At 42.1% G+C, this 16,848-nt stretch overlaps 1 protein-coding gene across 1 annotated transcript in view; it reads right to left on the reverse strand.

Annotated features, from left to right (window-relative positions):
* LOC126106889 (histone acetyltransferase Tip60-like) overlaps positions 1–16,848 on the reverse strand; it is a 125,258-nt gene that overhangs the window by 54,520 nt on the left and 53,890 nt on the right. The window contains exon 5 of the mRNA XM_049913299.1: positions 8,808–9,026. Within this exon, the coding sequence (XP_049769256.1) occupies positions 8,808–9,026 (219 nt within the window). The remainder of the gene's footprint in view (positions 1–8,807; positions 9,027–16,848) is intronic.

Raw genomic sequence — 16,848 nt, forward strand, 5'->3', positions numbered from 1 at the left:
ATTTTAAATTTTTGAATTTGGTCAATAATTATGCAAAATACTGAAAATCAAGTTTTTGTTGTCTCTGGATGCAGAAAAAAATGAACTGGATTAGTCATTTAGTAATACAGATGCTCAGAAGATTTCAATTAAACTACTTCATATAATATTTCATAAGGAGACATTTTGCTTGCAAAAAAGCAGTGCAAAACTATACCGAAAGGTGTCCATTTACAGCCTTCTCTATTCTACAATAAACAGGTGACCCGAGGAAGAGAAACAAATACAGACAAATACTTGCTATCCCTCCCCAACTCTCTTGCTTTAAACCCTCTCCATTATTTACCTGCTTCCACAATCCCCTCAGTTGAGATCACATCTACATCTAGACTGCAAAGCACTGTGAAAGGCATGGCTGAGGGTACTTCCCATTGTACCACATATTTGAAATTCTTCCTTTGGAGACTGGAGTGCCTAAGGAACTATTGATTAAATGGCTCTGTCTTCGCGGTACCTAGAAATGTGATACACAGTTCACTTAATGATCATTCTTAAAACTTGGTTAGTAGGTTTTCGTGAGATAGTTGCGGTCTGTCTTCAAGTATTCGCCAGTTCCAGTTTTCTGCACATCTGTGACTCTCCCAGGTGTCAAACAAACCTGCAACTGTATTTGTATTGTTTATTTGTATACATTCAATATTACCTGCTAAATAAATGTCGGGTCACTAGGGCCTCCCATCGGGTAGACCATTTGCCAGGTGCAAGTCTTTTGATTTGAAGCTACTTCAACAACTTGCGCGTCGATGGGGATGGAATGATGATGATGATGATGATGATGATGATGATGATGATGATGATAACACAACACCCAGTCCCCTGAGGGGAGAAAATCTCCAACCCAGCCGGGAATCGAACCTGGGCCCTTAGGATTGACATCCTGTTGTGCTGACCACTCAGCTACTGGGGGCGGACAATAGTACCTGCTAATACTGTATGATATGGGTCCCATAAACTTCAGCAATATTCTGGAATCGGTTGCACAACTGTTTTGTAAGCAGTCTCATTTATAAATTCATTGCATTTTCTTAGTATCTACAAATAAACTGAAATCTGCCGCCTGCTTTACCTTTGAGTGAGCCTAAGCGAATATTCCATCTTGTATCCTCAGAAATTGTTACACCCATGTGTTTGTACGAGTTTACTGATTTGCAACTGTGGCTCACTACCATTGTAGTTATAGGATACTACTATTTTTTGTTTTACATTTCTGAACATTTAATTAAGTTGCAAATCTCTGCACCACTTTGGAATCTTACTAACAAGAAGAATACCTAGTAATTAGATTTTGTAATAATTTCTTTTTTAGATTTATCGTACGTGAGGTTCAGAGCTCAAATACCAAGTTCCCAAAGCAGTTCAATGCAACTCTCAAAAATTCCTGAGAAAATTGACCTTCAAGGTTTCCAAGGAACTGTAATTCGCTGAAATTAAGTCAATTTTCCTGCCAGGCGACATGGCTCATTCAGTGACAATGGAGAATGGTAATCAGGTGATTAATGGATCGTTGGTTTGAAACGTGCTACACTCCTCCCCTCCCCAATACCTACACCATTTAAATATAAAATTTATCAAATACATGCTAATTAACATATACCTAATGACAATCTTTTATAAAAAATGCACTTCATCTTGTTTTTAATTCCATATTACACACAAAATTACAATTTTCTTAGCAAATATAAATTTATAATTATCAATATTTGATGAAAAATGGTTAATACATTTGTAATATTTTTTAATTATAAAATCTTTTTATAATATATATTAACAATGAAGAATTTGTATTTGCAATTCGCGTGATGTGCAATTAAAAACAAGATGTCAAATTTTCATACAAAAATGGTGATCAGGTATGTGTTAATTAGCATATATTTGTTTAATAACCTCATGTATCATAAAATAATATTAAAAATACAAAAACTTGATTATTGAGATGTCTCCTTGTAAGATGTGACAGAATATTTGTGCAGCTTTTTTCAGACAGTATTGCCTTAGGGGTAGCTGTATCAGCTGAAAAATATCTGGAGTTTTTATTAATATTGTGTGATGTCATTAATATACTGGGTTATTACAAATGATTGAAGCGATTTCACAGCTCTACAATAACTTTATTATTTGAGATATTTTCACAATGCTTTGCACACACATACAAAAACTCAAAACGTTTTTTTAGGCATTCACAAATGTTCGATATGTGCCCCTTTAGTGATTTGGCAGACATCAAGCCGATAATCAAGTTCCTCCCACACTCGGCGCAGCATGTCCCCATCAATGAGTTCGAAAGCATCGTTGATGCGAGCTCGCAGTTCTGGCACGTTTCTTGGTAGAGGAGGTTTAAACACTGAATGTTTCACATCACCCCACAGAAAGAAATCGCATGGGGTTAAGTCGGGAGAGCGTGGAGGCCATGACATGAATTGCTGATCATGATCTCCACCACGACCGATCCATCGGTTGTACAATCTCCTGTTTAAGAAATGCTGAATATCATGATGGAAGTGCGGTGGAGCACCATCCTGTCGATAGATGAAGTCGGCACTGTCGGTCTCCAGTTGTGGCATGAGCCAATTTTCCAGCATGTCCAGATACATATGTCCTGTAACGTTTTTTTCGCAGAAGAAAAAGGGGCTGTAAACTTTAAACCGTGAGATTGCACAAAACACGTTAACTTTTGGTGATTTGCGAATTTGCTGCACGAATGCGTGAGGATTCTCTACCACCCAGATTCGCACATTGTGTCTGTTCACTTCACCATTAAGAAAAAATGTTGCTTCATCACTGAAAACAAGTTTCGCACTGAACGCATCCTCTTCCATGAGCTGTTGCAACCGCGCCGAAAATTCAAAGCGTTTGACTTTGTCATCGGGTGTCAGGGCTTGTAGCAATTGTAAACGGTAAGGCTTCTGCTTTAGCCTTTTCCGTAAGATTTTCCAAACCGTCGGCTGTGGTACGTTTAGCTCCCTGCTTGCTTTATTCGTCAACTTCCGCGGGCTACGCGTGAAACTTGCCCGCACGCGTTCAACCGTTTCTTCGCTCTGTGCAGGCCGACCCGTTGATTTCCCCTTACAGAGGCATCCAGAAGCTTTAAACTGCGCATACCATTGCCGAATGGAGTTAGCAGTTGGTGGATCTTTGTTGAACTTCGTCCTGAAGTGTCGTTGCACTGTTATGACTGACTGATGTGAGTGCATTTCAAGCACGACGTACGCTTTCTCGGCTCCTGTTGTCATTTTGTCTCACTGCGCTCTCGAGCGCTCTGGCGGCAGAAACCTGAAGTGCGGCTTCAGCCGAACAAAACATTTCTACATATCTATAGTGTGTCGTGACCATATGTCAATGAATGGAGCTACAGTGAATTTATGAAATCGCTTCAATCATTTGTAACAGCCCTGTACAACATAAACACAAAAGGCCATATTGCATTTCCTTGATGAATGGCGTAAGTTACTTTTATGTCTGTTGATGACTCTCCATCTAAAATAACATGGGTGCATCCTCTCTACTAAGAAATCATCAATCCAGTCACATATTTTACTCATGAAAAACTGCATCTAATTCTACCTTGGAGCATACTTTTAAGTGTGTGTGTGTGTGTGTGTGTGTGTGTGTGTGTGTGTGTGTGTGTGTGTGTAAAGTGTGAATTGGGTTACATATTATTGATTTTTTGGTATCCATGCTGGTTGGCATGGTTGGTTGATTTGGGAAGGGCACCAAACAACGAGGTCAACGGTCCCATCGAATTAGGAAAGGATGGTGAAGGAAGTAAGCCGTGCCCTTTCAAAGGAACCATCTTGGCATTTCTCTGAAGTGATTTAGGGATATCATAGAGAACCTAAATCAGAATGGCCGGATACAGGTTTGAACCGTCATTCTCAGTGTTGGGTGGCGTGGAAGACATCATTCTGTCTGAGAGACTTCACTTATGTTTGAGCTCAGCATTTTTTCACATTTTACAATGACTGGATGTTGAGGATGTTGGACGTTAGCGTGGTTACCCTTCTTGTAGATGGGTGTGACCTAAGCTTTCTTCCAACTACTGGCCACAGTTTTTTGTTCCATGAATATATGATGATAAGATTAGAAGGGGTGCCAAGTCAGCAGCATATTGTGTACATAATCTGTTATAAATTACATTGGGCCGTGGAACTTCATCAGAGTTTAGAGATTTCAGCTATTTCTCATCACCCCCTCTCATCTTTGCAGTGGTGAGAGAACTGAACTGGGGTAGTATTCCTAGATTTTACTGTGCAAAGGAACATTTGAAAATGGAGTACGGCACTTCTGCTTTTGTGAATGTCTGAACATCAGTTTAGTATCACTGACAGCCTTTACATATACCCAGAAGTTCTTATGGTTTTCTGAGAGGTCTTTCAATAACATTCTGTTACAGTAATTGAACTGCCTTTTTGTCAGTTATGATAGCCACAGCACTTCATTTGACATTTCTGTATCTATGGCGCTACGCTTTGTTCTGCAATTATGACGTAGTAGTCATTGTTTCTTTGAAAATTTCTTTATAGAGACTGTAAACCATAGAGACTACCCCATCATAAAGTCTTTCACTAGGTATATATCTATCCAGTGTACAGTCAAATACCCTTGTAAACTTCAGCCACAGTTCCTCTATATGCTCAAAACAAGAGCTAAATATTTCAAGTTTGTCCTTGAGATGTGACATTACTGACGACTTTTTGTGTTTCGGTAATCACAGCTGCAACAACTGCCCCATGTTCACTGATATCAGTTTCAATGTGAACATTCTCAAAGAGATCAGGTCTATTTGTAGCCATTAGGTCTAACCATCTATCTGTTCTAGGTAGTTTGTAGACACAGCAGCCAGAGACATTGGCCGTGTGTGTGTGTGTGTGTGTGTGTGTGTGTGTGTGTGTTTTTCTCTATTTCAGGAGAAGGCCTTTAGGCCGAAAGCTTAAATGTGGCAACTCACCACCTCCTCTACATCCTTTTCACAATATTGCTGTTATTCAATCCTGGAGTTTCCTTTGCTGTGTCAGATATCCCCTTTCTGCATCTCATAGCTCAATTCTAGAGTTCAGGTTTTTGAATTAAGGTTGTGATTTAGCTGTAACCCCAAAAACTAAAAAGGACGACTGTCTGTCTCAATTGGAAAACTAGAATCCTACATTCAATTAATGAGTTGCAGAGTATGTTTTTTGTCTCAATTGGAAAACTAGAATCCTACATTCAATTAATGAGTTGCAGAGTATGTTTTGTGTAAAGTCAATTTACATGGATAATGCACATGGTATTTTCGTAACACAGAACTGTGTAATAAAAATTACATTTGGTGACTGTACATATTACAAAATTAAAGTCCATGCCATATTTTTCTGTCTGTATCTGAAAGCTAATCTCAGGAACTGCTGTAGCGATTTTCATATGGTTTACACTAACAGACAGACTACTTCACAACGAAGATTCGTGTATATAATTTACTAGCACTGGGCAAGACAAGTCGTCCGGCTGCGAATATTTAGTGCTACCCACATGAAGGTTGCTACTCAACAGTAAAGCCTCCTTCTGAAGAAACATAGCTTCTTGATAACTCTCAGACTTTATATCCTTTGGCACTGACAATTTCTACCTTTTTTTTATATTAAAAATGTTGAAAAACTTGAATGCAACACTAACACTGAACACCTTGCCAGAGCATATTAAATGTGTTATGAGGAATGGGTCAGAGTTTAAGAATGAAGAACTTTCTGTTGGGCACTTTCCCTCTCCAACTGAAGACAATTTACTCAAAAACTCTTAAAATTTTGTTTTATGTTACTTTGGAGTACATGTTAGCACTATAATACAATAACGTTTCACACTATCAAAGGGACCCCATACACTCAATACCTATTAAGCAACAATGAGTATTGTGCAGTAATAATGACCATGTGTGAGCAGAATTGACAGTTTGTGCAATACATTGAAGGTGAAAGCAGAGCTTCAAACATACTGACGCTCAGTCAATATGTTGTACCAAGAATGGTAATGTTCTACACATGGCAATTCCTGCCGAGACTTCACAGTTTGCGGATACCAATACTGCGACACCGTACAAATATGAATACATTAGGAGAGTAGTTTGATTACATATTTAATACTTGTTCAGTAATTAGCTGTATAAACACTCGACTGAAGCGCTTCAGTGCAGAGATATAATGCTGCAACCGCTCATTTCTTCATTTAATTCCACAAGCTTCAATTATTTATTGTAGAAATGCCTACCAATCCTCTAAAATAATGTATCTAACTTTTCTCCATTTTATAGACTGCTTCTCCTTTCCATTTTATACATTGCTTCCAGCATTGTGAAAAATGAAATATGAGTAGTACACGTACAGCATCATTTTTGTGTAACAAAGTTCACCAATTCGTTGAAAGATTCCTCATTCATCATTAAAATCTTTCGATAGCCATCTGCCTTTGCTGCAAGTTCTCTTAGCATGTTAGTGTAGTCGAACATAGGACGCCTTCCAAGCCACTTTCCGCGCACTGCTGCTTCCCCTGTTTTTCTTTCGCGGCACACAGTGACTGCAATCACAATACATGTGAGTTTTACATCACTAAGTGCCAACATGTTCACTAGGAAGGCAGAATTCTAACTGACACGTCTCAGGCACACATACTGCACAACAATACTATGCTGTTCTCGGCCTAGCATTTTTGTGCAATATATGGACACAATATTATTGCACAATAAATTGGAGCATTTAGGGACCCACGAGTAGGTTAATTGTATTGCACTTAAATAAAATGTACAGCCTCATTTAAATCCACGTCCCTCAGACCGTATGGTAGATTAAAACTAATGCTGCAGTGCGACTCAAACTCAGCACATTTGCCTTTCCCTGGCAAGTGCTCTATCAACTGAGCTACCCAAACAACTCATGACACGTCCTCACAGCCTTACTTCTGCCAGTACCTCATCTCCTACCATCCAAACTTCACAGAAGTTCTCCTACAAAACTTGCAGGACTAGCACTCCTGTAAGAAAGGATATTACAGAGATGTGCTTAGCCACAGCCCGGGAAATGTTTCCAGAATGAAGTTTTCACGCTGTAGTACAGTATGCACTGACTTGAAACTATCCTGGCAAATTTAAACTGTCTGCTGAACCAAGACTCAAACTAGGGACTTTTACCTTTTGCGGGCAAGTGCTCTACCAACTTCTGTAAAGCTTGGAAGGTAGGAGATGACATACTGGCAGAAGTATGGATGTGAGGATGGGTCACGAAACGTGCTTTGGTAGCTTGGTTGGTAGAGCACTCACCGGCAAAAGGCAAGGGATTCGAGTTTGTGGTTTAGTTTGTTGTTGTGGTCTTCAGTCCTGAGACTGGTTTGATGCAGCTCTCCATCCTACTCTATACTGTGCAAGCTTCTTCATCTCCCAGTACCTACTGCAGCCTGCAGCCTTCTGAATCTGCTTAGTGTATTCATTTCTTGGTCTGCCTCTATGATTTTTACCCTCCACGCTGCCCTCCAATACTAAATTGGTGATCCCTCGATGTCTCAGAACATGTCCTACCAACCGATCCCTTCTTCTAGTCAAGTTGTGCCACAAACTCCTCTTCTCCCCAATTCTATTCAATACCTCCTCATTAGTTATGTGATCTAACCATCTAATCTTCAGCATTCTTCTGTAGCACCACATTTCGAAAGCTTCTATTCTCTTCTCGTATAAACTATTTATCGCCCACGTTTCACTTCCATACATGGCTACACTCCATACAAATACTTTCAGAAACGACTTCCTGACATTCAAATCTATACTCGATGTTACCAAATTTTTCTTCTTCAGAAACGCTTTCCTTGCCATTGCCAGTCTACATTTTATATCCTCTCTACTTCGACCATCATCAGTTATTTTGCTCCTCAAATAGCAAAACTCCTTTACTACTTTAAGTGTCTCATTTCCTAATCTAATTCCCTCAGCATCACCCGACTTAAGTCAACTACATTCCGTTATCCTCATTTTGCTTTTGTTGATGTTCATCTTATACCCTTCTTTCAAGACACTGTCCATTCCATTCAGCTGCTCTTTCAGGTCCTTTGCTGTCTCTGACAGAATTACAATGTCATCGGTGAACGTCAGAGTTTTTATTTCTTCCCCATGGATTTTAATACTTTTCTTTTGTTTCCTTTATTGCTTGCTCAATGTACAGATTGAATAACATTGGGGATAGGCTACAACCCTGCCTCACTCCCTTCCCAACCACTGCTTCTCTTTCATGCCCTTCGACTCTTATAACTGCCATCTGCTTTCTGTACAAATTGTAAATAGCCTTTCGCTCCCTGTATTTTACCCCTGCCACCTTCAGAATTTGAAGCTAACGACGACTGGATGCAAGCCCGAAATCTTTTTGAATATCTAGTTCGCTGGGAAAATTTTAAATTTCACAAGGTTAACAAAGCTCGAGGTCACACAAGCAGTTTCTGTAACAGGGGTGTCCAAACTTTTGCTTAAGTAGGGTGCACATAATGAACTTCACAGTAACAACAGCAGCTGAGCAAATAACCACAGGATGGGCCAAGGAGAGAAGAGTATCATGTGGGAGGAGTTTCAAATTTAAAATATTCAGTTTATCATACCTTTACACAAATGGAATTTAATGGTTTTTTTTCTCCAATTGTGTGATAGATACTCATTTCTTGGGTCAGACTGAAAATTGCTTTGGGTCGCACGTGGCCCACGGGCCACGATTTGGACACCACTGCTGTACATGGTTAGTATAAATATGACAGCCAGAGAGCAGTACCTGAGGGTACGGGGAGAAGTACCAGGGCCGTATCCGGTGCCTCCCCAGCTCGATCATCTCAATGTTCTTCATGCGGGTGACAATGTCGTCATGGTGCGCTACCATGCTGCCGGTACTGCGGGGGCATGGCGGGGCCTGCGACGGTGCCGCCACAGCTGCCGTCGTCGTCGGTGGCGGCGCGGGAGCGGGCGCAGGCTGGGTGGAACCGTCCTGCGAGTCCTGCGGGCACAGCCAGCAGCTGCTAACGGGCACAGCGTACTTCGCAGTCAGTGCTAGCACAGCAACACACGCTTAATTGAGACCGTAGGACTTGTGTACAAGGAAATTAGGAAAATGGAAACGCGTTCCTGTAAAGGATTAACATCTTATTAAGAGGTACGTCATTATGAACTATGCGCCAACAGACAGCTACGTCTGCACGATCACTATGCAATACACATTCAAGTATTTGGCATGCGGTTCATACAACAACTTTCAGACTACTACTAAACTAGAATGAAATTTTCACTCTACAGCGGAGTGTGGGCTGATACGAAACTTCCTGGCAGATTAAAACTGTGTGCCGGACCGAGACTCGAACTCGGGACCTTTGCCTTTCGCGGGCAAGTGCTCTACCAACTGAGCTACCCAAGCACGACTCACGCCCCGTCCTCACAGCTTTACTTCTGCCAGTACCTCGTCTCCTACCTTCCAAACTTTACAGAAGGTCTCCTGTGAACTTTGCAGAGAGCTTCTGTCAAGTTTGGAAGGTAGGAGACGAGGTACTGGCAGAAGTAAAGCTGTGAGGACGGGGCGTGAGTCGTGCTTGGGTAGCTCAGTTGGTAGAGCACTTGCCCGCGAAAGGCAAAGGTCCCGAGTTCGAGTCTCGGTCCAGCACACAGTTTTAATCTGCCAGGAAGTTTCTTTACTACTAAACTGTATCACTCTCCAACAGTGTGTGTGAAAAACGAAAACCTAATACGTCCTATGCGAGTTCCGATTGTCCTTATATTATTACGAGGGTCATTTCTCCTCATGTAGGTGTGAGGAAATGAAACATTTTGGCATTCGGAGGAGAAAGTTAGTGACTGAATTTTTTGTGAAAATATCTCTCTGCAACTGAAAATATCTAGGTTTCAATGTGTGGCATTTCACCTCGCTTACAGTACCTGCGACAATCTCTCTCCTGTTTTGCGATAAAACAAACCAAGCTGCCATTCTCTGAAGTTTTTTCGGTGTTCTCTGTCAGCCCTGTCTGGTAAGTATCCCATACTATTACAGCAATACTCCAGGAGAGGGCACACAAGCGTAGTGTAGGCAGTATCTTCAATACATTTGTTGCATCTTTTATGTTCTGCCCAGCAAAACCCCGTCTTCTGTTCAGCTTCCCTACAATAGTTCCAATTTAAGTTGTTTGTAATTGTAATCCCTAGGTATTTGGTCAATCTACAACATTTCAATTTGTGTTATTTGCTGTGTAACGGAAATTTAACACACTTTATTAGCACTCAGTGGAGTACCTCACATTTGCTTTTCAGAGCATTCACACGAGGTTGGCGCAGGTGGCGACACCTACAATGTGCTGACATGAGGAAAACTTCCAACCGAGTTCTCATACACAAACAGCAGTTGACCAGCATTGCCTGGTGAAACGTCGTCGTGATGCCTCGTGTAAGGAGGAGAAATGCGTACCATCACGTTTCTGACTTTGATAAAAGTTGGATTGTAGCCTATCACGATTGCAGTTTATTGTATCGCAATATTGCTGCTCGCGTTGGTCGAGATCCAATGAATGTTAGCAGAATATGGAATCGGTGGGTTCAGGAGGGTAAAATGGAACGCCATGCTGGATCCCAACGGCCTCGTATCACTAGCAGTCGAGATGACAGGCCTCTTATCCGCATGGCTGTAACGTATCTAGATCCCTGAGTCAACAGATGGGGATGTTTGCAAGACAACAACTATCTGCACGAACAGTTCGACAACATTTGCAGCAGCATGGACTATCAGCTCTGAGACCATGACTGCGGTTACCCTTGACGCTGCATCACAGACAGGATCGCCTGTGATGGTGTACTCAACGACGAACCTGGGTGCACGAATGGCAAAACGACATTTTTTTGGATGTATCCAGGTTCTGGATACAGCAGCGTGATGGTCCCGTCCGTGTTTGGCAACATCGCAGTGAACGCACATTGGAAGCGTGTATTCGTCATCGCCATACTGGCGTATCACCCGGCATGATGGTATGGGGTGCCATTGGTTACACGTCTCGGTCACCTTTTGCTCGCATTGACGGCACTTTGAACAGTGGACGTTACATTTCAGATGTGTTACAACCCATGGCTCTACCCTTAGGTCGACCCTTGTGAAACCCCACATTTCAGCAGGATAATGCATGGCCGCATGTTGCAGGTCCTGTACGCGCCTTTCTGGATACAGAAAATGTTCGACTGCTGTCCTGGCCAGCACATTCTCCAGATCTCTCACCAATTGAAAACGTCTGGTAATGGTGACAGAGCAACTGGCTCGTCTCAATACGCCAGTCACTACTCTTGATGAACTGTGGTATCGTGTTTAAGCTACACGGGCAGCTGTACCTGTACACGCCATCCAAGCTCTGTTTTACTCAATGCCCAGGTGTACCAAGGCCGTTATTATGGCCAGAGGTGGTTGTTCTGGGTACTAATTTCTCAGGATCTGTGCACCCAAATTGCGTGAAAATGTAATCACATGTCAGTTCTAGTATAATATATTTGCCCAGTGAATACCCGTTTATCATCTGCATTTCTTCTTGGTGTAGCAATTTTAATGGCCAGTAGTGTAGTTGTAACAACCACATACACTACTCATGTAAATACTTTGCACCACACACTGTACATTGTAAAGATTGGCAGCAGCAATAGAGAGCACGAAGCGGAACTATAGCAGCTGAGCTGCTTTTCAAATTTACATTTAACACAGTGTACAGAAATTCACTGAGCTGACTTATAATAAGCTTGTAACGTCAACTGGGGAAAACTCATTTTTTCACTCATCAAGCCTAAAATAACACATTAATGATGGTGAGCATATGAAGTGCAGCTCGTGAGAAAAGCATTAAACCACAGCAATGGTGACAAAGTTTGTCATTAAGCAGATGTCCGCATTTACGCTTATGGTTTAACCACATAGTTGCTGTGATGTTTTTGGTTTAATTCAACATGTTAATCTTTTTTTTTCTGGGTCAGCACAGAGGATGATCCATCAAAAACGCTTGTTTTGAATTTATAATTTGTGGTCATAGTATGTCGGAAAACAGTTCAATTACCTTGTCTTGTATGCAGATACCATTTTCAGTTTTTTGATGAGTTTTTCTTGGTCTCGTGCATCTGTGATTCTTTTAAGAACTGATGAAATTCACTACTACAAATTATTGTATAAACCTTGAATTGTACATTTAATTTTCTTCACTAGACAGATTTTATACAAAGTACTGGAGAGGATTGTGATTTTTAATCATATATGCTAATTTCATAGGTTTTTTGTTCATATTTTTTAGGAGAGGGGTTTAACATTTTACTCAATTTTATATTTTTTAAGTCTAAACCACATAAAAACATAAAATAGGGGTTCCACTGTATCTTGTCAGTTCTGAAGAAAGAATGATCTGAAATCTTAGCAACATTTTTCATTTTATATATGTGCCTATTAACCATTTAACATCTCAACTCTATGATGACTACATCAACAAAAATAATCAGTGTTGGAAAATACAACATAGGCAAAAAATCTACTCAACAAGTGAGGCAGGAGAAAAGAAGTAGACAAGATACGGAAATGCACGAGCTTTAAGAGCCAGTGGCTCTCTCTGGCAAAAGGGCTGAAGGGAAAGTAAGAGGGATGAAAGAACAGGACTGGCGAGTTTCATGGAGCGCTAAGTTACAGAAGAGTCACCCAGAAACTTAAGTCTCCCCTGACCTGTGTTTCTGGGTGTACAGATTTTTTATCTATAAGGGATGTTAAAAAAGAAACAAGCCAGAGGTATAATTACAGAAATCAGTACTTGTATGTTAGAAGTACTGAGCCTGGCTGTTGAGAAACTTGTCCCACTGTGACACAAGGTGGTGAATGGCTGTCTAATAAAATTCCCGAGGCTGGGATGTTAACCAGTTCCACATGTACAGCTGGACGTCGTTGTCCGAGGTGAATCGTTATGCTGACATTCTTCTTTGACCAAGATGGCCCCCTTTTGATTCACTTTCTGAAGCATGGGACAACAGCGAATTCCCAGCGTTACTTGCAAACTTTGACCAACCTCTGCCAAGCGATCAAATCAAAATGAACAGGCAATGTTGCCCTTGGGGTCATTCTGCTCCACAACAATGCAAATCCTTGTGTGGCCAACACAGGTTCGGCACTCCTGCAGAAATTCGGTTCGGCACTCCTGCAGAAATTCAAATGGGAGGGTCTTGGCCACCCTGCATACAGTCCGGACCTCTCCCCCTGTGATTACGCCATTTTTTGTCCCCTTAAAAAGCCTCTGAGGGGCAAACGATTCACCTCATATGATGTCCCTGTACATCCAGAACTGGTTAACATTGCAGCCCTGAGAATTTAATGAGATGACCACTCACTGCCTTGTGTCACAGTGGGGCAAGTGTTTCAACAGCCAGGGTCAATACTTCTAACATACAGGTACTGGTTTCTGCAAATATGCCTCAGGCTCATTTATTTTTGAACGCCCTTGATATTCATATTATATTTTCAACCATAGCACTTGATGAATAAAATATTCTGACTTCTTGCATCAGTTCTGGGTAAAACTTAGAGCTTTTGACGATTACTGGCACTGCCTTCATCAGGAGCAACTCACAGTCTTGGTTGTTGCTGGACACGTTAAATAGCCTGTGGATGGCTTCTGACTGATTGGCAATTACATCATATTGGGATAGTGTCAACGTCAGCATTCGTGGCGCTATCCCCCCCTCATAGGAGCATAAATGATGTGGCAAATTTATACACTTCTTCTGAGCATCGAGAGCTCAACATTATGATTATATCCACTTTCCAGGTTGATGATGTTCTTGCACATTCTCTTTGTTACCTCATCTTTAATACCATAAAACTGGTATGTAGTCGTTTCTGCACTCACATGGGATTTATGAGGGCAATGCTATAAGTAAATTCGAATGGCTCTGAGCACTATGGGACTTAAGATCTGAGGTCACCAGTCCCCTAGACTTATAACTACTTAAACCTAACTAACCTAAGGACATCGCACACATCCATGCCCGAGGCAGGATTCGAAGCTGCGACTATAGCAGCAGCGCAGTTCCGGACTGAAGCGCCTAGAACCGGTTGGCCACAATGGCCAGCCCTAGAAGTAAAGTCTCCCACATTTGTTGGTATACAAACAACAATTTATTTTCTGTAATAGTTACACCATTTTAAAGGTTGAAGAATGGTTTATTTTTTACATAATCGCCATTTTGGACAATGCCTGTTTGTAGGTGCTCATGTCACATAAGCTCACTGCAATATCTTTCAGCAAGCACTTCCACCTCATTTTTGGAGCAGAACATCTGCCCACACAAATGTTTCTTCAACTTAGGGAACAAGTGGTAGTAGTTTGATGCCAATCCAGACTGTATGTATGTTGGGTGGGTAGATGATGATGTTCCAACCTCCACACACCTTCCAATATTGCAACTTTTCTGTTAAAATGACAATATTAAGAAAAGCAAACAATGGAAAATCCAGGATGAAATGTAACAATATTATGAAAAGTAAAGTTTTACTCACCATATAGCAGAGATGCCGAGTCACAGATAAGCACAATAAAAAGACTGACACACAAAGCTTTCGGCCAGTAAGGCCTTCGTCAAAAATAGATTCCCCCCCCCCCTCCTCCCACACACACACACACACACACACACACACACACACACACACACACAAAAACGCAACTCACACACATGACTGCACTGCAGTCCCAGGTAACTGAAAAAACCAGTCTTTTTACTGTGCCTATTTGCGACTCAGTATCTCCGCTATACCAATTTTTCTTTCCATAATAATATTCTTCCAAAACAGCCAACATACACACACACACATTCGCACAAACACAGCCCACACACGACTGCTGTCTCTGGTTGCTGAGGTCAGACTGCAAGTAACAGCGCATGATGGAAAAAACAATCTGGGCGGTGGTGGTAATGAGGAGGCTGGGGGAGGGGGGGCGGGCAGGGTAAGAGTGGGAGATAGTAAAGTACTGTTTGTGGGAGCACACAAGGACGACGGGAGGTTAGATGGCGGGAGAAGGGAGGGAGTGTAGAGGGGGGAGTGGAAAACATGGGGAGGTAAAAAGCTGTGAGTGTGCTTGTGGAATAGAAGGCTGTGGAATGAGAACAGGGATGGGATATGTGGGTGAAGGACAATGACTGTCAATGCCAGGAGAGTTATGGAAGTGTAGGATATATTGCCTTATTTCTCCAGTCGCTCACCACCTCCCAAATGCACACCATCTGCCTACAGAGGAGGATTCCCCTCGTGACTCAGTACCATCCAGGACTGGAAGAACTGAATCAAATGGCTCTAAGCATGATGGGATCCAACATCTGAGGTCATCAGTCCCCCAAACTTAGGACTACCCAAACCTAACCAACCTAAGCACACCACGCACATCCATGCCCGAGGCAGGACTCGAACCTGCGACTGCAGCAAGAGCACGGTTCCGGGCTGAAGTGCCCAGAACTGCTCAGCTACAGCAGTCGGCAGAACTGAATCACATTCCTGCCAGGGTTTCGACTACCTCTCCCAGTGTCCTGAAATGAGGAATGTCTTTTCCACCAGCCTTCACACCCCTCCCACAGTGGTATTCCGTCGCCCACCTAACACACACAATATCCTTGTCAATCCCTACACAACCCCTGCTACCAAATCCTTGGCTCATGGCTCACATCCCAGTAACGGAATCAGATGTGAGACCTGTCTCATACATCGTCTCACCACCACCTTCTTCTATAGTCTGGTTACAAGCACCACCTATACCGTCAAAGACAGGGCTACCTGTGAAACCAGTCATGTGATCTACAAGGTGAGCTGAAACCTAGCTGTCCTGTCTGCTTGAATGGCCAATGACAAACTGTGGCCAAGAAACAGCTGTACCACTCTGTTACTGAGCAGACAGTCCAACACAAACTTCTTCACTCCCATGACTGCCTCATAGCCTGTGCCACCTGGATACTTCCCATCAACACCAGCTTTTCTGAATTGTGCAGGTGGAAACTCTCCCTGCAATATATCCTACATTCCTGTAACCCTTCTGTCCTCATCTTCCATTGTCATTGTCCTTACTGTACCTCGCTGCCCTACCCTCTCTCCACCTCATCCCTTTATGCTCCCTCAAGCTGCACTTTACCATTACCCACTCATACCCTGCTCTCCCTTCCCTCCTCATCCCAGCCTTCTCCTTACCCTCACCACCCATATTGTTTCTCCCATCGTGCACATTTGTCACAGTCTGACCCCAGCAGCCAGAGACAGTGGTCATATGTGTGTGAGGCATTTGCATGAATGTGTGTGTGTATATTAACTATGTTGGAAGAGGGCCTTCTGGCTGGAAGCTTATGTGTTTAGTAGCCTTTTTGTTGTGCCTGTCTGTGACTCAACACCTCTGCTATTTAGTGAGCAGCAATATATCCTTGTTACAATATTGTCATTGCTCCACCCTGAATTTTTCATTAAAATCCTGCAGATGATACTTGTACGGAAACCTCATGAACCAAACTTCAAATGGCAGCCAGAATGATCCTCCTATCTTTACGCACAGTTTCCTCAACCTCTGTGACCACCTCGTCAGAAATTGATGGCATACCATTCCCCTTTCATCATGAATTTCAGTACAGCTGGTTGTTAGCTCTCTAGACCATTTGCTAACAGTTATGACAAGCATATTCAACTGTCAACAGACATCCATCAATTGGGGATGATTTTCAACTAGTTTAATGCCTTTTGCAGTAAAAAATCAGATAACTGTGTGAACTTCACACTTGTCAGTAGTGTTCCATGGGAGCTCCAT

Source organism: Schistocerca cancellata, chromosome 10 (genome assembly GCF_023864275.1).
Source record: "Schistocerca cancellata isolate TAMUIC-IGC-003103 chromosome 10, iqSchCanc2.1, whole genome shotgun sequence".
Classification (NCBI taxonomy): Eukaryota; Metazoa; Arthropoda; class Insecta; order Orthoptera; family Acrididae; genus Schistocerca; species Schistocerca cancellata.